Source organism: Pseudoliparis swirei, chromosome 4 (assembly GCF_029220125.1).
Source record: "Pseudoliparis swirei isolate HS2019 ecotype Mariana Trench chromosome 4, NWPU_hadal_v1, whole genome shotgun sequence".
Taxonomy (NCBI): domain Eukaryota; kingdom Metazoa; phylum Chordata; class Actinopteri; order Perciformes; family Liparidae; genus Pseudoliparis; species Pseudoliparis swirei.
In genome coordinates this window covers 5,628,679-5,655,323 of record NC_079391.1, presented here as the reverse complement: position 1 = coordinate 5,655,323, position 26,645 = coordinate 5,628,679, and the positions used below count along the sequence as shown (strand labels likewise).

Genomic DNA, 26,645 nt, shown 5'->3' with positions numbered 1-26,645 from the left:
GGCGACAACTTTTTACAATTTGGGATATTTCCTGAATTTTATATAATCGTCTTGTATCGCCACTGCCAGAAACCAGTTAGCTTAGCACAAAGATCTTCCCAAATGCGCCAATTTTTGTATTTCCTGCTTCTTCATTTTTATACTACAGGTGAAATACCGGGAGTTTGGCTCGGCCCATTTTTTAATAGCATTTAGTGAGTCTCATTGCCAAAGTGCACTCATAGAAATGGACTCCAACCTCATATCTTTGTCTCATTAGGTCAGTTTCTCCTCGAGGTTTTCCCGCCATGCACGTGGACGGATGTTACACTGAAGTTATTCAGAGACATCCTGTCTGTGGATGGTGTGAGCGATGTGTAAAGCTCTGCACTTCTTCTCTCTCTTCCACTCCGCCAACGTGTCTCATTTTGTCTCTTTTCTCCCCGTCCCTTTCTTATTTTTCTTCTCTTGTCTTTTTTTTTGCTTTCCATTCCTCCTCTTCTTCTTCTCCTCGTTCTCTACTTCCCGTTTCCCTTCTCAGAGACAAGGCCCCGGGCCAGCGGGAGTGCGACTCGTCAATTGATAACATTAACAAATGTATCCGGGACATTGAGCAGGCGTCTCTGGCTGCAGTCAGCCAGAACTTAGCCAGCAGGGACGACATCTCACTGGAGGTAAGCAACCGTCGGATAATAACGCGACATTGTCCTCACGCCACCGCCGTCATCTCTTTTTCTTGTTCGCATTCGTCTCTATTTGTGTGTCCTCGTCTGGTTGTTTCGCTCTATCCATCTTTCTTTGCCTTTATTTTCTACGGTCAGATTGTTTCTTTTTTCCTCGTCTTGCGTCTTGTGTCTCTCTGGTAACTTGTGGATCTAATATCGGTTGTTTGTTATTAGGTTTTTTTGTCCATTCTTGGTCACAGATGGCTCATTTGACCAAAATTAGGGATTTAATATCATTTAAAAAAACGTTTGCAGTGAAAGCCACAGTCTTATTGATCGTCTAGCAGCGGACCTGCAGTACAGTTTGTGTCCCACTGGATCCATTTACCACTCTGCCTGTGATTTATATATTTAAATGCAATATTTAAACCAGTGTTGCATTTAAATACAAGAGTTTGTTTGAGCTTGCATATTAAAAGCGAGAATAACTTCAGGCGAATGCTCCCCTGTTTAGTTCTATACGCCTTCTGCTTTTTAGCAGCTGAATAATTTGAATGTACCTCTGTCTCATAAAAAGCAATTTATTTTTATTTCCTCTCTTCAGGCGTTGCAGGAGCAACTGACGTCCACTGTGCAGGAAATTGGCCACTTAATTGACCCCGTTTCCACCGCTGCCCGAGGCGAAGCTTCCCAACTAGGACATAAGGTATGTATATAGGGCAGGGGGTTAATTAATCTGCTTAAATAGTGGCGCTGTGGAGCAACACATTCGTTTTATTTTATTTTAATACTGCTACCCTTATAGTGGGTAGCAGTATTACACATTTCAACATGAGTTGTCTGGACAAAAATGAGCATTGATCATTATCACAGCAGTATCTCTATTAATATCTCAAAATATAAGTATGTACCTATTTTATATGATTTTTGTTTCTCAGGCTAAATGCTCATTGATGCAGTTTGTTGACTTGCTGTAACTCCTCTTGTCCTTTTTATTAAAAAGGCTACAATTGGATGGGTGACAACTTTTTACATTTTAGGATATTTCCTGAATTACATAATCGTCTTATATCACCACTGCCCAGAAACCAGTTAGCTTAGCACAAAAATTCTTGTTAGTACCAAATTATCTATTATTTTTAAACATGTTGGGGGGTTTTACGGGTAGTAATGTGAGGGTGGAGTTCTCCCAGTCCTCGTGTTTAAATCATGCCCCCTTTGCCTCAGGTGTCCCAGTTGGCCCGGTACTTTGAGCCGCTGATCGTGGCCTCCGTGGGCGTGGCCTCCAAGCTGAGGGACCACCAGCAGCAGATGACCTTCCTGGACCAAACCAAGACGCTGGCGGAGTCCGCCCTGCAGATGCTCTACGCCGCCAAGGAGGGTGGAGGAAACCCAAAGGTAAAACCGTCGCTCCTTCACTCCCCTGGAAGGATCATCTGGACTATTCTTACTCAACCGGTATCGGGGTTCTATTGCCAAGGAGATGATGCCAATAGTCATATAAATATCTCAAATGTCCCACTTCACAGGCGTCGCATACCCACGATGCCATCGAAGAGGCGGCGCAGCTCATGAACGAGGCGGTCGAGGACATCACGGTGACGCTGAACGACGCCGCCAGTGAAGTGGGCATGGTGGGAGGAATGGTGGAGTCCATCGCAGAGGCCATGGCCAAGGTGAGTGTGTGTCTCACGGGAGCTTTTGGGGAAATATCTGTCAGACATTTCTTTTCCCTGGATACCAAGCTTGTGGTTGGTCCACTCAATTCCAACTGGCCCTTTTTTAGTAAGATTGAAGAGAAGCCACAATATTCTTTTCTCGTTTTTTCCTTTTCAACTCCTCGCTGCACCGATTACTGTGAGTGAAGCGAGGACAACGTTGCGGTTGCCCGCGACTACAAATCAAATCGCCTGTTTAAGCATAATCAGGAGTGGACAAAATTGCATCGTGGGAAAATATGTTGTTCAGAACGAAAAAAGAGACAAAATGCTTTTCAGAAAACCAGTGTATTAAATCTGTAAGTTAAGTGAAGTAAGTAAAGTTTATTTATATTGCACTTATCACAGACAAAGTGTCACAAAGTGCAGTACAGTAGTCAATTAAAACTATTTGTCAATAACAGGGGCCAAAACATGTCAACAGTTAAAAGAGCAAAATACAATACACTGTAAAAGATGGTGCAGTAAAGAAAACAATAAAACATCTGGCAGCCTTATTTGGATTACATGGGTACAGCGCTAACGCTACCATAGAACTGTAAATATTTGGAGCTCTGAATTATGCACTGTGCCATCGCGGTATCTGCTGTGTCATCATTCTATGCACCAAACTTTTTTATTTAATATTTTTCTCTGGTTGGGGGGAATTATCTATTTACTTTTTATTTTGTACTTGTGTATTTTAATTTTTTTCTTTCCTAACTTGCTCTGTAATTTTCTGTAATGCTCTCTTGCATTGTGAAAATATTTGGAAAATAAAATATTCCACACAAAAAAGAACAAAATAAAACAAGTAAGAAAAGTAAATAAACAAAGAAGTTAAAAAGTTGATGGTGAGAACAGGGAAACTTTCAGAAGAGCAACTGTCATTTTCTAATTAAGATTTTAATATTTCTTCTACTTTTACTCGTAAGTTCCTGCTACTGTCTTGATTATAACCTCGGTGTCATAGAGGGAAATTGAGTGTCGACACTGTGGCGCTCAGACAGCGCGAGGTCTTTGGATCATCTTTCCAATTAACAGTCAAACTTGTTGGCAAACGCATAAGGTGTGAAGACATTTTAAGAAAGCCTGCATCTCAAGTGCAGACGGCATGGCAGCGACTAATTATATCCCTCCTCGCCTCTCTGGAGCGAGAGTTATCGCAGGGGTGGAAAAAAGTGCCTCAGGTGTGGGTCACCAGGGGCAACAGCGTCTCTAAATGTCATTAATAATTAATGAAAGTGGTTCATTTTGGATCCGTGTGTGTTTTGTCCTCGTGTCCCTCAGCATGTGCACATCAGTAGTTGATTAAAGAGAGATAATCCTCTCGGATAATCCATCAACATGACGGTCACTCTCTGCAAAGGGGATTTTTTTTTTAAATAAATTTTTAAAGGCTTTTTCTGAGAAACTTTGAGTCCTTTAGTCAAGACTCCAGATTCAAAAGTGTTATCTCTCTCACTGGGTTAAGCGAACATCGTGTACTCGCGATATTATAGATTAATTTCGGCACCAGCATGTCACTCATTCGGTGTGTATTTGAAAGTACAATGGCATTAATGTTGGCTTGCAGATGGTTAGAATTATTACAGTTGGGAGCAGGCACGTGCACAGACATTTTGGGGGGCAGGTGCTCAAACTCCAAAAAAGGGCACCCAATGCCAAAAAAATTAATTCTGACAGAGTTGAAGCATAAGCATCATTACACTGATGAAGCTGTCCTCGACCTGCATTTCCTCTGGCAGCATCAGACCGCTAGCTTACATTTTCTTTATGAATAAAGATGAATTATTATCAATGACAGTACAAGCGTTCTGATTGGCTAATGGCCACGTATTGCCCTCCTCGCTGGTCTGATACGGATCCGTATTGCCCTCTTACGTCATTTTCAAAATGAGCGATATTGATAGACAGGAACAGCCAAGAGCAGTGGTCCTCAAACTAAGGCCCGCGGGCCGAATACGGCCCGCCTCCACATTTGGCCCGGCCCTCTGAACAAGAGAGGCCTTATGATTTTTTTTTCAGTCTGGCCACGAAAATCCTAGAATAGCCCGTTAAATAGAACGGAATAAGAACTCTCTCTCTCTCTTTTCTCTCTCTCCTCTCTCTCTTTTCTCTCCTTTCTCTCTCTTCTCTCTCTCTCTCTCTCTCTCTCTCTCTCTATCTCGCTCTCTCTCTCCTCTCTCTCTCTCTCCCTCTCTCTATTCTCTAAACATAACTAACGTCAGTAAACAGCTGCAAAGCTTTGAAATCATGGATTTCGTGAGTGTTTATTTGTTTAGGAAACGTCGGACCAGTTGTGACGTCATGTTTTCAGCAGCGCTAATGTTGTGGTTGATTTATCACAAAACAACGTCAGGGGATAAACACCGTCATGACCTGTTGGTCTGGTGCTGCGGGTCAGAGGAGAAGGAGGTGCACCCGTTTGGTGGCGCGAGGAGCACTGCGAGGAGGAGGAGGAGGAGGAGGAGGAGGAGGACTCGTGAGCGCTGCGGAGCACGTCAGGGCGAAATTCTCACAAGAACTCAAATAAATGCCCCGTCTGATATTAAAACCCATTTGGGGGGAGTTTATGACAGAGAGAGTAACTTTTATTCTTAAATACTGATGATTGAAAAAAGTGGGCTCCAGCAAAAAGGGCCCTTTTCTCATCCAGGGCAAAGGGGGAGGAGCTTGAACACCACTAGGGCTCTAGGGCTCTATCTGTGCACGTGCCTGGTTGGGAGGCTGGATTAGTTCAACATGTCGCTGCAAGTCTAAAAGCTGGATGATTGATTGTTTTCATGTTTGAAGATGTTTGTGTCTTTTGTGGAGGACAAAAAACAATCATGCGTCAAATGAAAATTGCTGTACCGTTTTTAAAGTGTGTGTGTGTCTTTCCTTAGCTGGATGAAGGGACACCGCCTGAACCCGACGGCTCATTCGTAGATTACCAGACCAGTATGGTGAGACACTCCAAGGCGATCGCCATCACCGCTCAGGAGATGGTAAGCCTTCCAGATTAAAATTAAATTGTTGACATTGTTTTGGAAATTAATGATGTAGAGTAGATTTTTTTTAATTTATTTTTTATCTTGTAGTTGTCTGTCTTTGTTGTTTGCTGCTGCTGGCTGTGGGCCATCAAATGAAATGTCGTTGTATTACAACAAAGACAATAAAAACCTCTTTATCTTTAGACGAGAAAACTTGTTTTCAGAATTGTCATATATCAAATATGCAGTTAATCGACATTTTAATGTCTACCACACTTGCAGCCTGAGGCAAAGCATGTCTACTAGGATCAATTAAATTCATATATACTGTCATGGAAAACATTTAACGCTTTATAATGAAGCGTATTGCGTGTGCAGTGGAGTAAATGTGTGTTGTCGATCCCTCAGATAACCAAATCGTTGACGTGTCCCGACGAGCTGGGAGGTCTGGCCTCTCAGGTGACCGGCGACTACGGCCAGCTGGCCGTTCAGGGACGACTGGCCGCTCACACAGCGGAGCCGAAGGAGGTGAGCGCGCCCCGGGGGTCATTGTGTTTATGTAACTCTGTAACGCGGCTCATCTGGACACGTGACATCTCTGGCTTCTGCCCATCCTGGAGAGGGATCCTCCTCTGTTGCTCTCCTGAAGGGTTCTTCACTTATTTCCCTGAAGTAAGGGAAGAACCCTTATCCCTGATCGGATCAGGAAAAAAAAGGTTTTCCTGATCCGATGTGAGGTCAAAGGTCAGGGATGTCATATGTGTACAGATTGTAAAGCCCTCTGAGGTGTTTCTTTTCCTTCTTTTCAACACTTGTAGCTGCATATGTATATAAAATGGTAAGGGGAACAATTAGCTTTGAGGAAATACAACACGGTTGAGCCGAAATATTTTGCGTACAAACAAAAAATATCTCCGTTAAACTGGATTTCTGTCGTTTTTTCTGTCGCATAAGTACGATTTGCTCAGTGAATTTGTGCCGTACCGTGTTTCTCCTCCGCGACCAGATCGGTTTCCAGATCAAGACTCGCGTGCAGGAGCTCGGCCACGGCTGCATCTTCCTGGTCCAGAAGGCCGGAGCGCTGCAGATCACGCCCTCCGACGGCTTCACCAAGCGGGAGCTCATCGCGTGCGCCCGTGCGGTCACAGAGAAGGTACCGTTCCGAGACCCGTGGGGAGATTGTTGTCGTTGTCATTGTGCCAGTTAAGTCTTGAGACTTTATTCTTTCATTTCACGTCTTCACAACAGGGAAAGAAAAGCGATGCATGTGCAACGTGACTCATATTGTCTCCTATTCTCCTCCTAATCCATCATTTCTTTTATGTAAGCGTTCAAGTGCCGAGTCATTTCATCAGGATTTTATTTATACGAGAGGAAGCATCAGTTCATTAATTTCTGCTGCCACTCGGGCATCTGTGAGGAAAACAAATGGATCCAAAACAGTTTTGACACACACTCTGTTCACCGAGTGAGCGATGGCCCTTACACGGTGTTTTGCTGTCACCCGAAATTAGTTTGAATCCTCTTGTGACTCGTGTTTTGGGCTTCTCACTTGAATGCATTATTAGTCACGGTCCACGTAGATCTATATCATGAAACAATGCATGATTGATTTGTGTTTGTTGGTATCTATAGTGCAGTGTGTTGCTGTTTTCTGCTCTGCTTTGACCAATTAATGAGTCGGACTCCTCTGCAACTGACCACAAATATCTTAATATTATTTAACAGTAGTTATCGATTATTTTTTAATGGTCGTGGTATTTCAAATGTACCCTCTGCCTCAGGCCGAGAGATATCCACACACCTGTATGACTCATGAGGCGTGACGTTAGTGTGTGTGTGTGCGTCCTCAGGTGTCTCTGGTGCTCTCGGCCCTGCAGGCCGCCAACAAGGGCACGCAGGCCTGCATCACAGCAGGCAGCGCGGTGTCCGGCATCATCGCCGACCTGGACACCACCATCATGTTCGCCTCCGCCGGCACGCTCAACGCCGAGAACGACGAGTCCTTCGCCGACCACAGGTGAGAGCCGGACACGCGTCTGTGAACAGGGTCCGTAATGTAGTTATTTCTGAATGGGTTTTAGTTAAAGATGCATATCTAATGATCCAAGGCGGGATTTGGCACATTACCTGCCGCTATGAACCTAGATTATTACAGATAATAGTTATTGAGATGATAACTGTACCTCGGATGGAAGGGAATGGAATCACTTTTCTATCTCGCAGCTTCGCTTAGAGGATCAAGAAGAAACTGTGCAGCAGCTTCTTCCATTTTTTGTTCCTGTCAATTTCAGAGATAACAGACGTGACGTGTGACGCGATCTCGCCTCATTATCCTCGTGTTCACACCACATTTGATTGACACATGTCTTTCGATGTGAAAAGAGAGACGCGTGCATCATTTTGATGACCGAGTCACACACATTTACATTTTTAGTCCTCCCATCCCCATCGGAGCTTCAATTCAATTTTTTCTGTTGCTTCCTAATCTTCTGTGTTCAGGGAAAACATTTTGAAGACGGCCAAAGCTCTGGTGGAGGACACGAAGATGCTGGTTTCCGGCGCGGCTTCCGGGCAGGACCGCTTGGCTCAGGCCGCCCAGTCATCCGCCAAAACCATCACCCAGCTCACCGATGTGGTCAAGCTGGGAGCCGCCAGTTTCGGCGCCGACGACCCCGAGACGCAGGTTAGCCGCTCTGTCGGTTTTGTGTTTATTCCCTGTTATGGAAGATTGAGCTGCGTCATGGCGGTCACATTTCAAGATTCAAGGTTTTATTTCCCATTTATGCCTCGACCAACAGTCCAGACCCGTTGGAGAGCTAGTGCAGGGCTCTGAGTCAACAGTTTAGAAATAACACTGTAATAAGGAAGAAAAAATAAAAAATATAAAAGAAAACACTATAATAAGGAAGAAAAAATAACAATATATAAAAGAAAACACTATAATAAGAAAGAAAAAATACAAAATATAAAATAAAAACACTATAATAAGCAAGAAAAAATAACAATATATAAAAGAAAACACTATAAGAAAAAAATACAAAATATAAAACAAAACACTTTTCTCTTGTATTTTTTCTTTCTTATTAAAGAAAACACGATAAGAAAGAATATACAAAATATATTTTTTTTTAAGCTAAGAAAGAAAAAATACAAAATATAAAAGAAAACACTATAATAAGAAAGAAAAAATACAAAATATCAAAGAAAACACTATAAGAAAGAAAAATGCTAAATATAAAAGAAAACACTATACAGAAGGTGGTACGATGTACCAGAACAAGAAAGGTGCTAGTGTGTAAAGTTTTGGGATACAGTTTTATATTACAGAGTAATAATATGTCACATATTGCACATAAGTGTAGCGAGTTGTAATGAATCTGAGTCTGTGTCCTTTCTCCAGGTGGTTCTCATAAATGCTGTAAAGGATGTGGCTAAGGCGCTGGCTGAGCTCATTAGCGCCACCAAGTGTGCCGCCGGCAAGGCAGCAGATGATCCGTCTATGTACCAGCTGAAGAGCGCGGCCAAGGTGAGGGGGGGGGGGCCTGAAGTTCATTCTGGGGACTGTGTTGTCTTCAGATTTTAGATTTCTGGATTAAGCATCACATCAAATCCTTTTTTCTATTTTTTACGACGATTTATTTAACGATCCTCATCTAAATGAATAAATTTAAGAGACGTTCCAATACCATTCGTTTCCTTTCTTAATCTCCAATTCCCGGAACTTTGGTATGGGCCAGTGCGTTAAATAAAAATAAAAATGTGTCTTGGTGCATTGATGTGTGTTCTCGCCAATAATGATGCAGCATTTTAGGCCGAATCTGAGACATTTCCGATATTGGTTCTATATTATGTATGCATAGCTGACGTCCTCCTCTTCCATTGATCATCTGCAGCACCTCTCCTGTCATTATGAAACCTGTTTTCATGAGTCATGTCCCAATAATGTTAACGGCCAATGGAATTCATGTTCTGGATAAAAGGAAACTGTGATATTTGTATCAAAGATCAATATTCTGAATCCTTTGCTTCAACTCATAGTGTTGTGGTCACTGACACACCATGGGGATGCACCCCCACCCTGTTGCATGCTGGTCCTATACCTGCCTTCTTGTATACAGTGTATGTATCTATGTATATATATTCAACCCCAGGTTCTCATAGTGTTGCCCAATTTCTAAACTAAACTAAATGTTACTTAACAACTAAACATAAATTAAATATCCTAAAAAACTAAATAATTAACCTAAACAAATGAGCAACAAAAGCTATCTAAATCTAATTTAAGTATAGCAAACACCTCGAATATTTACACAATACTACTTCTGAGCAAAGCGACTAAATACTAACGACAAATAAAGATTCCCTCCATGCAGCTTGTTTCAAAGCACAGTGACTCGTCACCTCGAGCTGTGAAGATTTAAACGTTTCTGTTTGAAGATGTTTGTGTCTTTGTGGAGGACAAAACAATCATCGTCAAATGAAAATTGAGATGGTAAGCCTTCTGTTGACATTGTTTTGGAAATTAATGATGTAGAGTAGATTTTTAATTTATTTTATCTTGTAGTTGTCTGTCTTTGTTGTTGACAATAAAAGAATTGTCATATATCAAATATACCACACTTGCAGCCTGAGGCAAAGCATGTCTACTAGGATCAATTAAATTCATATATACTGTCATGACGAGCTGGGAGGTCTTTCTTCACTTATTTCGGATCAGGAAAACCTGATCCTCTGAGGTGTTTCTTTTCCTTCTTTTTCAACACTTGTAGCTGCATATGTAAACAATTAGCTTTGAGGAAATACTTCACCACTTTATTCTCCATCATTTGAGAGGAAGCATCGTTAATATTTCAAGGCATCTGAGAAAACAAATGGATCAAAACAGTTTTAAACCACGCCTCTGTTCACCGGTGAGCGATGGCCCCTTACGGTGTTTTGCTGTCTTGAAATTTGTTTGAATCCTCTTGTGACTACGTGTTTTGAGCTTCTCTTGAATGCATTATTAGTCACAGGTCACGTAGATCTATATCATGAAAACAATGCATGATTGATTTGTGTTTGTTGTTATCTATATTGTTTTGTTTTCTTTGTGAATTAATAGGTAGGACTCCTCTGTGACCACAATATCTTAATATTATTTAACAGTAGTTATCGTTATTTTTAATAGTGATGGTATTTAAAATACACCCTCTGCCTCAGGCAGAGATATCCGCACACCTGTATGATATGAGGCATTGACGTTAAATGTGTGTGTCGTGTGAAAATGCTCCAGGTGTCTCTGGTTATAAACCTGAGCCGCCAACAAACGCATGAGCCTACATCACAGGCAGCGCGGTGTCCGGCATCATCGCCGACCTGGACACCACCATGTGCTGGCTCACTTCCAGCTATCGCGAGAGCAGCAGGTCGCCGCCCTGAGAGCGGACAGCGTCTGTAGACAGGGTCCGTGTAGTTGACTTCTGTATGGGTTTTAGTTAAGATGCATATCTTGGTCGGGGTTGGCACATTACCTGCCGCTATGAACCTAGATTATTACAGATATGGTTATTGAGATGATAACTGTACCTCGGATGGAAGGAATGGAATCACTTTTCTATCTCGAGCTTCGCTTAGAGGATCAAGAAAAACTGTGCAGCAGCTTCTTCCATTTTTGTTCCTGTCAATTTCAGGAGATAACAGATGTGGCCGTGATCGATCCCAGACGTTCACTCATTATCCCCGTGTTCACACCACACGATTGACACATGTCTTTCGATGTGAAAAGAGACGCATCATTTGATATTGATGACCGAGTCACACACATTTACATTTTTAGTCCTCCCATCCCCATCGGAGCTTCAATTCAATTTTTTCTGTTGCTTCCTAATCTTCTGTGTTCAGGGAAAACATTTTGAAGACGGCCAAAGCTCTGGTGGAGGACACGAAGATGTTGGAGTCCGCGCCAAGCCCGGCAGGACCGCTGGCTGGCTCAGGCCGCCCAGTCATCCGCCGAAACCATCACCCAGCTCTGCACCGTGGCCGATGTGGTCAAGGAGCCGCACAGCTTGCGCCCGGACGACTCGAGACGCAGGTTAGTCGCCTGCCGGTTTTGTGTTTTATTCCCTGTTATGGAAGATTGAGCTGCGTCATGGCGGTCACATTTCAAGATTCAAGATTCAAGGTTTTATTTCCCATTTGTGCCTCGACAAGACCTGTTGGAGAGCTAGTGCAGGGCTCTGAGTCAACAGTTTAGAAATAACACTATAATAAGGAAGAAAAAATAACAATATATAAAAGAAAACACTATAACAAGAAAGAAAAAATATATAATAAAAACACTATAATAAGCAAGAAAAAATAACAATATATAAAAGAAAACACTATAATAAGAAAGAAAAAATACAAAACATAAAAGAAATCACTATTCTATTTTGTATTTTTTCTTTCTTATTAAAGAAAACACTAAAAAAGAAAATACAAAATATAAAAGAAAACGCCAAAAGAAAAAATACAAAATATAAAAAAACACGATAATAAGAAAGAAAAAATACAAAATATAAAAGAAAACACTATAAGAAGAAAGAAAAAATACAAAATATAAAAGAAAACACTATAAGAAAGAAAAAATGCTAAATATAAAAGAAAACACTATACAGAAGGTGGTACGATGTACCAGAACAAGAAAGGTGCTCGTGTGTACAGTTTTGGGATACAGTTTTATATTACAGAGTAATAATATGTCACACATTGCACATGATAAGTGTGGCGAGTTGAAATGAATCTGAGTCTGTGTCCTTTCTCCAGGTGGTTCTCATAAATGCTGTAAAGGATGTGGCTGCTAAGCTGGCTGAGCCTGGCCAAGGCCACTGGTGTGCGCCGGCAAGGCAGCAGATGATCCGTCTATGTACCAGCTGAAGAGCGCGGCCAAGGTGAGGGGGGGGGCGGGGCCTGAAGTTCATTCTGGGGACTGTGTTGTCTTCAGATTTTAGATTTCTGGATTAAGCATCACATCAAATCCTTTTTTTTTTTACGACTGTTTATTAAAACGATCCTCATCTAAATGAATAAACTTAAGAGACGTTCCAATACCATTTGTTTCCTTCCTGAATCTCCAATTCCCGGAACTTTGGTATGGGCCAGTGCGTTAAATACAAATAAAAATGTGTCTTGGTGCATTGATGTGTGTTCTCGCCAATAATGATGCAGCATTTTAGTCAAAGTCAGTTTTATTTGTCAATTTTCCATATGTGCAAACATACAGAAGATCGAAATTGCGTTTCTCTTCTGTCCAACATAAAGTGAATTGTGCAACATATAGACAACATAGAGTGCAAAAATAGTAAAAAACATGTAAACATATAGACAACATAGAGTGCATAGACAACATAAAGTGCAAAAATAGTAAAAAAACATGTAAACATATAGACAACATAAATTGAACTCGCAGCATTCAGACATGTGAGTCTGAAAGAGGACGGAGTGGGAGGATGGGGAGATAGTTCAGCTTCCTGACAGCCTGGTGGATGAAGCTGTTGGACAGCCTGGCGTGAGCCCGAGGCTCGGCACCTCACAGGTGAGTCTCGGAGCCCGGCATCTCCCAGAGGGCAGGAGGCTGAAGAGACCGTGTGAGGGTGGCAGGGTCACTCACAATCGAGGTCGCCGGCGGGTGAGGCGGGTGTTGTATGCTTTCATATGTCCTGCAAGGATGGGAGGGGGAGGCACCCATGATCCTTCCAGCTGCCTTCACTACGCGCTGAGGCGTTCCTGCTGTGGTCTGTGCAGCCCACGCCCACAGTGATGCAGTTGGTCAGGATGCTCTCGATGGTGCCGCGTAGAAGGTGCACATGATGGATGGGGCTCCCTGCTTTCCTCAGTTTCCGGAGGAAGTAGCCTCCTCTGTGCTTTCTTTCTTGCCAGCGATGTAGTGTTTGCTGTCCACGAGAGGTCCTCACTGATGTCCACCCCAGGAATTTGGTGCTGCTGACCTGCTCAATGTCCGCACCGTTGATGGTCAGTGGTGGGTGATGGGTGTGGCCTTTCCGGAAGTCAACAACGATCTCCTTGGTCTTGCTGTTGTTGAGCAGGAGGTTGTTGGCACCACGTGGTCAGAAGGTTGACCTCCCTCCTGTAGAGGGTCTCGTCATCCTCGTTGATGAGACCTATCAATGTTGTGTCGTCTGCAAACTTGACCATGTGATTGGTGCTGTAGCTGGTTTTGCAGTCGTGAGTCATCAAGGTGAAGAGCAGGGGACTGAGCACACAGCCCTGAGGGGCCCCTGTGCTGAGTGTGATGCTGCTCGAGGTGTTGCCGCACTGCTATTTATAACACGCATTGCTGTGGCCTCTCACTCAGGAAGTCCAGCAGCCAGTTACACAGCGAGGTGTTGAGCCCCAGCTGGTCAAGTTTGCAGATTAGTTGTTGTGGGATGATTGTGTTGAATGCTGAGCTAAAGTCTATGAACAGCATTCTTACATAGGAGTCTTTTTTGTCCAGGTGGGTGAGGGTGGAGAGCAGAGCAGATTGCATCCTCCGTGGACCGTTTGGCCCGGTATGCAAACTGGAAAGGGTCCAGAGTGGGGGGGAGAATGGATTTGATATGCGACATGACGAGTCGTTTAAAGCACTTCATGATTATGGGGGTCAGTGCCACTGGACGATAGTCGTTGAAGCAGGACGGAGTGGATTTCTTTGGCACAGGTATGATGGCGGTTGCCTTGAAGCATGATGGAACAACAGCTCGTCTCAGAGAAGTATTAAAGACATCCGTGAAGACGTCCTTAAGCTCCTCTGCGCAGTCCTTCAGCACGACCAGGATGTTGTCTGGACCCGTTGCCTTGTGGGTGTTGATAGACGAGAGAGTCCTCTTCACGCTGGCAGCAGACAGGCACAGAACCTGCTCATGGAGGGCTAGGGAGGGCGATTGTGTGTTCTGTGCAAAACCGCAAAGAAGCTGTTGAGGTTGTTTAGCAGAGAGATGTTGTCGTCGCGAGTTCTGTGGGTTTATAGTCTGTGATGGTCTGGATGCCCACAGGCACGCACAGGCTGGCGTAGTCTCTCTCGTTGTCTTCAGTGCCGGATTATCTTTTTTTTGAACTTTTTGCTTTCCTGATGCCAGGACAGGCTGGTCGCTATTTTTCGAGGTCCGCTTGCCTTGTCTGAAGACCCTATTTCTGGTCCCTCAGGCCGATGGATCTCCCTGTTAGCCACGGCTTGGTTATCTTGAGTGGTGATGGTCTTTACATGATTACATCATCAATGCACTTGCTAATGTCGCGGTAGCAGTGTAGTGTCTGTGGCACTCCCCAATGTCTGTGTGAGTGGGTGTATGTGCTGGCTGCCTGTGTACCCAATGTCTGTGTGGTGGGTGTATGTGGCTGCCTGTTTAAACATTCCCAGTCTGTTGAGTCAAAGCAGTCTTGAGAGGGAGGCCCCTCTGGCCCACACCCTGCCTCTGGGAGAACCGAACCGGTCGCTTTTCACGTCAGGACTCAGGGGCCGCTGGGCGTCTCACGCGCCGCTATCTCGATGAGGCGGATCTGAAGACATTCCGATATTGTTTCTATATTATGTATGCATAGCTGCGTCCTCCTCTTCCATTGATCATCTGCAGCACCTCTCCTGTCATTATGAAACCTGTTTTCATGAGTCATGTCCCAATAATGTTAACGGCCAATGGAATTCATGTTCTGGATAAAAGGAAACTGTGATATTTGTATCAAAGATCAATATTCTGAATCCTTTGCTTCAACTCATAGTGTTGTGGTCACTGACACACCATGGGGATGCACCCCCACCCTGTTGCATGCTGGTCCTATACCTGCCTTCTTGTATACAGTGTATGTATCTATGTATATATATTCAACCCCAGGTTCTCATAGTGTTGCCCAATTTCTAAACTAAACTAAATGTTACTTAACAACTAAACATAAACTAAATATCCTAAAAAACTAAATAATTAACCTAAACAAATGAGCAACAAAAGCTATCTAAATCTAATTTAAGTATAGCAAACACCTCGAATATTTACACAATACTACTTCTGAGCAAAGCGACTAAATACTAACGACAAATAAAGATTCCCTCCATGCAGCTTGGTTCAAAGCACAGTGACTCGTCAACTCGAGCTGTGAAGATTTAAACGTTTCAGTGCGTCGTGGAGTCTTATAGCAGATAATAATAACATGAAAGAAATATATATATATGAACGTTTCAGTGCGTCATGGAGTCTTATAGCAGATAATAATAACATGAAATATATATATATGTACATTATATATATGTATGTGTGTATATGTATGTGTTTATATATATTTATATATATATATATATATTATAAACCATTTGTAAGATGTTAGCTCCATGTCTTGATGGCTGTGGGCTGTGTGCGCCCCCTGTCTTTTCAGTTTGATAATGTACATCCTCATCGTCTTGCGCAACGCTTCAGAGGTCATATTAATAATACAAAATGTGCTCAGTACCATACTTGGAATGGGAGCCTCTGTGAGTCGTGTATAGTGTAAGTTGTCCTCTTGTGTTGCCGTGTAAAAACACGACTTTTAATGTTTCATATTCTCTCGTTAGCCTCAATATTAAAAGAATTAATGAATCACTTTCATAATCAACGACGATGCGATCGGTTTGAACTCTCGCCTGTTCTCTCGCCAGGTGATGGTGACCAACGTGACGTCGCTGCTGAAGACGGTGAAGGCCGTCGAGGACGAGGCCACGAGGGGCACCAGAGCGCTGGAGGCCACCATCGAGTGCATCCGACAGGAGTTGACGGTGAGAGGCCGTGTGGAGGCCGTGTGGAGGCCGTGTGCATGTACGGGTGTTGGTCGGCCAGACTCTTTCATATGTGGCTGAACTCCTTCACCCGGATTCAACATCCCGACCTTTTCAGATCCGACCTCCAGAACCTTCCGTCAGTCCCTCACACTCGCCTTAGAACTCGTGGTGACGGAGCTCTTGAGGCTCTAACGCTGCCCAACGCTCTGCCTGCACCGCTAAAGGGTTCAGATTCAAGAGCATCATTTAAACTCCACTCAACACCTGTTCACACTGGCATTTGGTTCATTTGCCAAATTGTTTTAATTGACTACCGTACTGCAGTTTGTGACACTTTATCTGTGATAAGTGCAATATGAATAAATGTTGTAAACTTATAATATTTGAAAAGTGGACGGATGTGTTTGTGTTGGAGCTACAACCGTTGATTTGTCTGTGATGAGTGAAATATGAATAAACTTTACTTACTTACTTGTAACACAGATTGATGCTAAATTATGTTTTTTGGTGATTCACGAATAATATTTGGGCTTTTTTTGCCCTCATAAAAATGTGAAGGCGCTGACTCATGAATTTATTTATTTTTTCCTGGATTTAATTAGAATTTTTTTTCTTTATAACGTCTCAAACAAAATGTGCTCTCTACTCCCCAAATCCCACTGTGTCGTCCGCAGGTGTTTAAATCCCGGGATGCTCCCAACAAGACCACCACTCCCGAGGAGTTCATTCGCATGACGAAAGGCATCACCATGGCAACCGCTAAAGCAGTGGCCGCTGGGAACTCTGGCCGGCAGGAAGACATCATCCGTACGGCCAACCTCAGCCGCAAGGCCATTTCAGACATGCTCACCACCTGCAAGGTCCGTTTTTATTTTATTTTTTAAATACTCAATGTTATGATGTTACTATAAATATATAAATGAGAGGAAAGTTCTACGGTCCTGTTAAATCTGGAGCGTGTGTGTTTGGTTTTTTCCAGCAAGCGGCCTACCACCCAGAGGTCAGCGAGGAGGTGAAGAACAGGGCGCTGATGTTCGGGTCAGAATGCACGAGCGGATACATCGACTTACTGGAACAAGTGCTGTTTGTAAGTTGAAGAGTGGGTCGGAGGGAGAGGGGGAGGGAGAGAGAGAGAGAGAGCGAGAGAGAGAGAGATTCTAGAAGTAGAAAAGCTCTTATCGTTATGCATTAGACTGAATTTACCTTTTGACTTCTTATTCTCTGGCTCTCTTATTCTATTCTTTATTCTTTTGTATATATAGAAAAGAAACTCGACATTACAGTTGTATATTTTCTGTTCTCTCCAACACACCTTTAAAAAAAATGTTAAACAACATAACAATATGTATTTTTATACAGTCACTTTCTTTGTCGTTGTTTCAGTTGTCCGTCTTGGTTCACGTCATATTCAGCTACAGCGTCCAACACACAGAGAACTACACACAGAGAACTACACACAGAGAACTACACACAGAGAACTACACACAGAGAACTACACACAGAGAACAACACGCATCAGATGGTGGGAGATGAGCGTAATAATGAATAAACTGCATTAAAAATAATCAAATACCAATAATACAGCTCCAACACAGCTTTTGAAACGGTTTAATTCTCAGTGAAATATTCAAAGTAAAAATGGCATCATTGTATTATGTGTGCTAAATTATATAAACTAGAAACATTCTAGATTTAATATTTATCAAATACTCAGCCTGACGAATTTAGATTTCTTAGAAAATTCCGAGGTTGTGGTTTTAAATTATGTGTGTGTCTGTGTTTGTTTGTGTGTCTGTTTGTCTTTGTGTGTGTGTGTGTGTGTGTGCGTGTAGGTTCTGCAGAAGCCGACCGGCGAGCAGAAGCATCACCTCGCCTCTTGTTCCAAGCGAGTCGCGGGCGCCGTGACGGAGCTCATCCAGACCGCAGAGGCCATGAAGGGTCAGCGCTCCCTCTCCTGTGTTATCATGAATAAACTCCAAAATAACTTCTATTCTTTTACTAATGAAGCTACGAGGAAAACAAAGGGCCATGTTTACAATCCCCCAGTAGGAGTCTACTCTCACATCTCCAGAGAATGAGCTTTTAATTTCCCAGAATAACAGCCAAAACATTCCTTTGTTCTAAACAATCTTTGTAACACTCCTGTCCTCTTTCTCTCGCCACAGATGGAGGTAAGTTGGTTTTCTGTACCGTGACTTTATTCCACCGGCTGTGAGCCATTCCACACCTCCACACCTCCCCTCCTCGCCATCTAACATTTGATTCATTTAATCCCCTTTTTAAAAATTCGGCTGCTCTCGGGGACGTCGAGTCGGCTCCGGCCACCGCGCTTCGTTTTAAATAAATCTCTCCATCTTCATTTCCACGAATGGCCGTTTGTGGCCTCCATCAGCTATGCATGGGACACATGGCTCTCTTTGTGTGTGTATGTCATCACAGTGTTGTTGTTGTTGTGTGGCATGATCTTTAGACACACCTCTCCCCTGACGTGGTTTTTTCTTTTTTTAATCCTGTTTTTTTCTTTATTTAAATTTTAAAAAACTTTATTTAACCAGGTGAATCCCATTGAGATTAAAAATCCCTTTTTCGAGGGTGACCTGGTCAAGACGGGCAACAACGTAAGAAACGCCTAGTTAGAAACAGAACAAGACGAGTTCAGAGAAACTAAAAGTTAAGAGACGGAGAAATGTTTGGGAACCTGCCTCCATTTCTTTCATTGTACATTTTTTTTATTATATATTTCTTTCAATATATATCTAAAAGCAGTAAGAAGTATTTTCCGACTTTCCTGCACGACGAAGGCACGCAGGTAGTTAGGGAGCAGACCAAGCATTGCCTTTATAAAGGTGTACCAATGACACCAGGTCTTGATTGTGTGTGTGTGTGTGTGTGTGTGTGTGTGTGTGTGTGTGTGTGTGTGTGTGTGTGTGTGTGTGTGCGTGTGTGTGTGTGTGTGCGTGTGCGTCCCTCCCTCAGGTTCAGAGTGGGTGGACCCCGAGGATCCGACGGTGATTGCGGAGACGGAGCTGCTGGGCGCGGCGGCGTCCATCGAAGCGGCCGCTAAGAAGCTGGAGCAGCTGAAACCTCGAGCCAAGCCCAAGGTGGGGGACCGCACGGCGCCACCGGGACGTGAAGCGGGCCGTTGTGTAGAGTTGCAGAGCAAAAAGACTCTCCAACTCCTGTGTTAGACACTTTAAAGACGTTATATTTTTTTTTAGGATATAGCGGTAAATGTGGTGAGTCGAAAAAAACACAAGCGTTCATCATATCTTAATATACCTGTGTGCATTGTCGGCCGTAGTAAATGAAGTTATGAGATCTTTTAGTAAAGTTTTAAACCACGATGTAAAAACACTCCAATACAAGTCAAGAGTCCTGCATTGTAAGCTACAGATCGTCTTTATTAGACAGATATTCTTTGTGTTGAAGCATGATCCCTTCAGTGCTCTCGACTTGTCAGTAAACATCTCCGTTTTCTTTTTTTGTGGTTTGTATTCCAAGTTTCAATTTTGGGAGTGAGACGTTTTGTTGTTTGACATTTACAGAACTGTGTTTGTGCCGTCTCCTCCTCGTTGAATATTCCCATCAAACTTTCCTTACTTCGTCTCTAGAATCTCTCACTTTTAACTTCCCGTAACCGTCACTGACTTTCAAGTTGTGAACCGTTAATAATTGTCTGTTGTTCAGTTTTACTTTATATCTCCGCAGCTGAAACTTTCCCACCTTTTGTTGAGTTGAACACATCCGTTATATATTATCTACAGCCAAGTTTCCCCCCCGTCTTCCCATCGTCCGTCCTGTGGTAGTTGTCCCAGTATACATGTCCTCTGGCTCCCAGTTAACCCCCCCCCCACACCTCACCACCGGAGGCCTTCTCTGCAGGGCTCTGTCTGATATGTTTGATATATTAGGTTGTTATTCAGTTCCAACTATATATCAAACATATTCCTACAGTGTCCCGCCCTGTCTACAGACGTGTGGTGTGAATGTTTCTCTTGAAACGTGCAGACTAGAGTACGACTGGATGTGCAACACTGACAGATCATATTAAAACAAATTATTTGTATCGGGCTGGTTGAAGCTTTTGGAAGACATGTTGTTTTCTCTTAGTCACCACGTGTGTTGGAATCACGTCACTTTCTTCTTCTGTGTAAAATGTTTATACTTGAAAAGAAAATGCTCTGTGGCTTCAGGGTTCATACGGTCATGGAAAACCTGGAAAAAGTCCTGCAATTTTTTTCATGGTTATTCACAGACCTGGAAAAAGTCATTGGAGAAAAAAAATACCCAAAAGTTTTGGAAAAGTCATGGAAAAGTCTTATATTCATATGCTCATTTAGGAGGGATATACTGTATGTATTGGAATTCTCAGTTAGTTTTAATACGCCATTTTCTCACGTTTTCATGTCTACACTGAGATTTCACAAACTGTTGGTCATGGAAATTTGGTTTGAAGTCCTGGAAACCCATCGGTCACCATGTGTATGAACCCTGTGGCTTTATATCGAGTTACATTTGTGAGCAGTGGGCTAAAATCCTCGCGGTATCGAAGGTACCGAAGTCCCGCCTCCTTGACAGGAGCCCTGTCTGACTGACTGGTCTCTTTGCCACTCAGCAAGCGGACGAGACGCTGAACTTTGAGGAGCAGATCCTGGAGGCGGCCAAGTCCATCGCCGCGGCCACCAGCGCGCTGGTGAAATCGGCCTCGGCCGCCCAGAGAGAGCTGGTGGCTCAGGGCAAAGTGGGCCTCATCCAGGCCAACGCCGTGGACGACGGACAGTGGTCCCAGGGGCTCATTTCTGCTGTAAGTAATGTCCTAGGGGGGGGGGGGGCATTTTATGCAGTTTGCAATGTTTCCCAACGCTGCTTTTCCTTTCCAGGCCCGTCTGGTGGCAGCGGCGACCAGCAACCTGTGCGAGGCGGCCAACGCCTCGGTGCAAGGCCACGCCAGTGAGGAGAAGCTCATCTGCTCGGCCAAGCAGGTGGCGGCCTCCACCGCCCAGCTGCTGGTGGCCTGTAAGGTGAAGGCTGACCAGGACTCTGAGGCCATGAGGAGACTTCAGGTGCACGCTCAACTCCCCACGTTGTTCTTATATCCGTGTCTATATTCAGGGTTCATACGGTCATGGAAAACCTGGACGAGTCATGCAATTCTGAAATGGTTATTTTCAGGCCTGAAAAAGTCCTTGAAGAAAATGAAATCCCAAAAGTTTGGGAAAAGTCTTGGAATGTGTTATATTCATATGTCATTAACAGTGATTTAAGGGACAATAGTTTGGTTAAAAGAATACATCTTTTAATCAAACTAGTCTCATTTATGTGTGTCATTTAAAGTTATACTGTATGCTTTGGTATTCTCATTGTTAGTTTAAATACAACATTTTCTCACTTCATGTCTACACAGAGATTTCACATAATGTTTGGTCATGGAAATTTGATTTAAAGTCCTGGAAATCTATCGGTCAACATGCATATGAACCCTGACCCTATTTTTATAATACGAGTCGATGGAATCAAGCATTCTGATTGGTTGAGTGAGTCCCAGGGTGTACATTATTGAGCCGTAATGTCCTGTACAAACTGTTTACATTTATCTGACCGTTCCATATCGGTGCGCACTCAAAATAACAATAACGGGTAGATTTTGCGTGACCGTTAGTTGTCATTTCAAGCTTGACAATGTTGCCCAGTTTATGCAAGGGGGCGGGCACAAACATCTCCACCAATCACTGCCTGCGCAGCACCTTGGCGCAAACTCTTTCTAATGCTGGTTGTAAGCGAGACAAACCATGGCAGTGAGTGGATATAAATCCCAAAGCTGCTGGGCGACCCCCTTGAATCAGAATCAGAATCAACTTTAATGGCCATGTAGGTTTGCACATACATGGAATTTGACTCCGGTTACACTTTGCTCTTCCGTACTTATACACACACACAATATACAATAAGCGGGATAAATATAAAAAAGACATTAAAGACAGTAGTCAAAAAGTGCAGATAGTGCAGATGGAAGAGTGACAGGACATTACTGACGATACAGTCACTGCCTCTCGTGCCTTATTGCTTCATTAAGCTGCTGTTTGCTGTTATCGACGGATCCTCTGTCTTCAACAGATCGCTGGCAATGCGGTAAAGAAGGCCTCCGACAATTTGGTGCGGGCCGCTCAGAAGGCGGCGTTCGACAAGGCGGACGAAGCCAACGTGGTGGTCAAGACCAAGTTTGTGGGTGGAATAGCTCAGGTAAGAACACGGAGCGGTGGAGGGAGGTTTTAGAAAGTTTGTTTCACCTGAAAAACCTGAATGGGGAACCTGTGATGGTTCATTTGTTCAATGTGTGTCCTTCTTTAACCCTCCTGTTACCTTTCGGGTCAATTTGACCCCATTCAATGTTTAACGTCGGTGTTCTTTGGGGTCAATTTGACCCCAGGCTGTTTTTCACTGTGTCAAACATATAAGAAATATCAACTTTTTTATATATTTAAAGGGCTATTTAGGTAGTCAACAAACAAACATAAAGTACCTCACACTTAAACTTGGGAAACAATATTAATTCTAATAATTTTCTGGAGGTTTTAACTGCTGGGGTCAAATTGACCCCGAGGGTAAAATATGTCAGTAAATATAAAGGTAACAGGAGGGTTAAATATTTGGGGCATGTTAGTGGTAGATTATGTTTATTTAGACATACAGAAATAGAAATTAAATGCTATCTTGGCTGGCGACTGTGGGTCAGTATTTAGCAAGTATGTCTTCCAATCGTCCTTCAGCAAGACACTTAACCCTGAATTGCTCCCTGTAGCTGTGTCCACGCTGTATGAATTTAACATGTAAAGTGTGTTTGAGTACCTTTTAAAAAAACACTTTTTAAATTAATTGGATTATTATTATTATCTGTCCTCATTTCCATATAGGCTCAAATATTTTTGGGGTAGAATTGTCATTTGGCAGCATTCATTTAAAAGTAGAATTGAGGCTGCGATCTCAAAATATGTTTGACGATGTTGTAAAGTATAGTTTAAAATGTGTTTATTTTTATTTTTTTGGGTCCAGATCATTGCAGCCCAGGAGGAGATGCTGAGAAAGGAGCGAGAGCTGGAGGAAGCCAGGAGGAAACTGGCTCAGATCCGGCAGCAGCAGTACAAGTTCCTGCCCACCGAGCTACGAGAGCACGACAACTAAAACATCCAAACCTCCGGCTGCGAAGAGTCCATCCGTTCACACGAGCCGTGGCCTCTGGACCGGCCCACAGCGACTTCACACACGTCGCCACTGATTTCTACCGAACCGGTGATGGCCGAGTCCGCAGTGGATCCACATCGCGTGGAAAAGACCACTCGCGAGTTTGAATGACTACTGTTTGGACCTGACTACTTCCTGAAAACCAACTGCGTGTTGTCCTCCGCGACCTCTTTGACCGATCTGAACCAGGACGCTCTGGACAAACGGCACGCAGCCCTCATGTTCGCCCTGAAGCTACCGCGTTCTTCTCGTTTCACAAACTGCAGCTCTGAATCCTAAACGTCTGAGGAGAAGACGAGACTGTCCCGCCATTCATTTAACACACAGCCGTGTTTCACTGCAGCGTCACTCGGAGAGCAAAAAGATTTCAGCTCGGCACTCTAGCGTGTGAATGTTGGCCTTTGTGCTGCAACGTGGCACCTTAATAATAATAATAATAATGATGTTTCCATCGTGACGCGTCTTGACTTTATGGAAGGTAGGATGCAGTCTTTGTGTTTCTCGAACCATAGTGTACATTTCAATATCGGACAGTTCTTTTGGGGGAATCTGCCTTTTTTTAAAAGTAGAAAGTGACACAAGTGACTGTTTTTTTTCTTCTTCTTTTTTCTGCAAATATTGAAGGGATCTAACATGCAACGTGCATTTTCTAAGGTGCAACAAATTCTACGCGTTTGTCTCCAAGCTCTTGAATAGAGGCGTCATCGCGCGGAGCCGCTGAGACTCGAGGAGAACGTTTTACACGACCGTAACCACGCGAATGCTTTTCTACACAGGACCACTGATTACCATTTGAAGGAATATTTATTACTCCCGAGTTGTTTTGTTTTTTGGCAGATAAACGGTCTTATTTACCACCACTGGCAGAGGCTGTGGTCACATATCTGTCCCAGTGCATCATACATCTTATGGGTATAAACTGAATTTGATCATCATGCAATAACATGGATGGTGCTCTAGGGGGCAGTGTTGTTTTTTTCCTTGCACCAAAAGTAATAATACAGGAGATGATATTGTATAATTGAGTGCTAAGTAGAAAATATGTGGTTAGAGAAACCAGGCAGGTTGATTTGACTACGGCGTCTTGCAAATCAAGAATACGACTATGCATATATATATATATACATATATATATACACATATATATGTGTATATATGTGTGTATATATGTATGTATATATATACATATATATATATGTGTGTGTATATATGTATATATACATATATATATGTATATGTATATATATATATATTTTTATTTATTTACTTTGGCCCCTCTTTTCTTGGTGGGTTTCTAGTCCTCTCTCCATCACTACCAGGGATCGATTTAAATCTATCCAGCTCCCCAGATTCTGTAATTTCAGAAAAGAAGCACATTTATAAACCCTGAAAATAACGTGGCAATAAGCTAATTGTGTCAAATAAGAAGGTTTAGAATCGATGTTAAAATAAGCGGATTGAAGGTGAAGTGGCTGCAGTTCATCTCCTCTCCTTGGTCCCTCAGTCTCTGAGCCGGACGGTGCTTTGTGCCACTTTACCGACTCTGCTATTTTTGTTTGCCGAGTTTGATTGTGGTGCGTTTTGGTTCCCTCGTCTTACTCTCTGGGCTGTATTTCTATATTCAAACGATACAGCGAGTCGTAGGATGAGGTCCTGCTGTGAACGTGCATGGCTTTGTGCTTCAGATGCGTCTCTTTCTTTCTCCAGAGTCAAACGGTCAAGGATCCACCGACTGATTCTGACCTCCACCCACAAGACGGTGCACCACAGGGCTCAAGACCGTCACATGGTTATTACTTTTTTTAAACATTTGGGTCTGAATTCAGAGATGTTTTCCGGCATTGTATTTTGTGTGTGTGTGTGTGTGTGTTTGGGTGGGTACACTATTCATCAGTCAAGTCTGTAGTGTTATTAGTGCCTTAGTCCGTAGTCCATACAGTGTGGTCAGCTTGAGTGACGGATTCACCTCATCGGTCAGTCAAAGGTACTGGACGAGCTTGTTTGGGGATGTGGGTTCATGTCCGTGGGGGTTTCCTTATTGTTTCAGGAACTTAGAGGAACACAATGTTCATGTAACATCAGCATATATATATATATATATATATATATATATGTATACATATATATACATATATATATGTATATATATTATATATATACATACATATTTGTATATATACATATTTATATATATATATGTATACATATATGTATATATATGTATACATATATAAATATGTATATATATATATATATATATATGTATGTATATTTGGGCACATGTTTGTACTGCATTCCATGGGCATGTACCACAGTGCTTCTAAACTATGATAGACTGGAGATTTGTGTTCTGATAAAACTGCTTTGTTGTATGTTATGAAGTCACTGATATATTTTATTGATTGGCTTTTCCTCCTTGTCTATGAAAGATAAATGTGATAAGAACATGTTGATAATATCTGTGACCATTAAGGTGTCGTGGCGCATTTTAATGAAGTGAAGTAATCAAAGTGTCCTGTGTGGTTTTTCCCCCTCAGAACAGAATCAAATTAAGAAGTTACTACAATAAAGATAAGTGATAACAATATTATAGATATTTATCCGGCCTCAATAAAACTATTTTTTTGTATTCACTGAAAATAAAGCATTTCAATGTAACTTTGTGTGTCAACTTTCATTTGGTTATTTCTTGTGTGAAGCAAATTCAGAAATGTATATACATTTTACAGCGGGGGGGGATTTCCTCATTCTGGTGTATAAAAAAATACCTTTTGAAACGTGCTTTCCACCATCTGAGATTATTAGGTGTTCCCTCATTTTGCTGATCTTCTAATGTAGGGTTCCTCCCGCCAATTACAGAACTTTACCAATACTGCATCCAACCTAATCATTTTAAACGCCTTCATTGAGCAGGTAAATATCAAAATAAAGATGCACGCTCGACTATGGCAAAGTTATTTGGAGCACCTGAATCACTTCCTTCCCACTCAAGTATCTGTAGCCACTTCTGGGGTCATAGCCAGGGTCATGACCCCGGAGTTACTGTCGGACCGGCCCACTCAGTCCACGGCACGCTGAAATATACCAATACACTTAACATTATTTAAGTACTTTATTATGTTTCTGTGTTTCTATGTTAGCCTATGTCTAAGTATATATAAGTATTTTACTGAGGCATTTATTTAAACCGTAGGCCTATATATTATGCAAGTATATATATATATAAATACATATATTAATTAAAATAATATATTTATTTGCTTAATATATAAGTTTTAATTATAGGACTTTGCCTCAATAAAATAAACTTAACTAAGAAACT

At 42.6% G+C, this 26,645-nt stretch overlaps 1 protein-coding gene across 1 annotated transcript in view; it reads left to right on the top strand.

Annotated features, from left to right (window-relative positions):
• The window catches only part of tln2a (talin 2a), a 107,238-nt gene extending 81,257 nt beyond the window's left edge, over window positions 1–25,981 (top strand). The window contains exons 40-58 of the mRNA XM_056412213.1: window positions 521–653; window positions 1,249–1,350; window positions 1,872–2,042; window positions 2,174–2,320; window positions 5,230–5,331; window positions 5,725–5,844; window positions 6,323–6,469; window positions 7,170–7,336; window positions 7,819–8,002; window positions 8,720–8,845; window positions 15,965–16,081; window positions 16,759–16,944; window positions 17,064–17,171; window positions 17,917–18,022; window positions 19,061–19,185; window positions 20,700–20,888; window positions 20,965–21,147; window positions 22,199–22,324; window positions 23,135–25,981. Of these exons, the coding sequence (XP_056268188.1) occupies window positions 521–653; window positions 1,249–1,350; window positions 1,872–2,042; window positions 2,174–2,320; window positions 5,230–5,331; window positions 5,725–5,844; window positions 6,323–6,469; window positions 7,170–7,336; window positions 7,819–8,002; window positions 8,720–8,845; window positions 15,965–16,081; window positions 16,759–16,944; window positions 17,064–17,171; window positions 17,917–18,022; window positions 19,061–19,185; window positions 20,700–20,888; window positions 20,965–21,147; window positions 22,199–22,324; window positions 23,135–23,263 (2,668 nt within the window). The 3' untranslated portion in view covers window positions 23,264–25,981. The remainder of the gene's footprint in view (window positions 1–520; window positions 654–1,248; window positions 1,351–1,871; window positions 2,043–2,173; window positions 2,321–5,229; window positions 5,332–5,724; window positions 5,845–6,322; window positions 6,470–7,169; window positions 7,337–7,818; window positions 8,003–8,719; window positions 8,846–15,964; window positions 16,082–16,758; window positions 16,945–17,063; window positions 17,172–17,916; window positions 18,023–19,060; window positions 19,186–20,699; window positions 20,889–20,964; window positions 21,148–22,198; window positions 22,325–23,134) is intronic.
• Window positions 25,982–26,645: the final 664 nt, after the last annotated feature.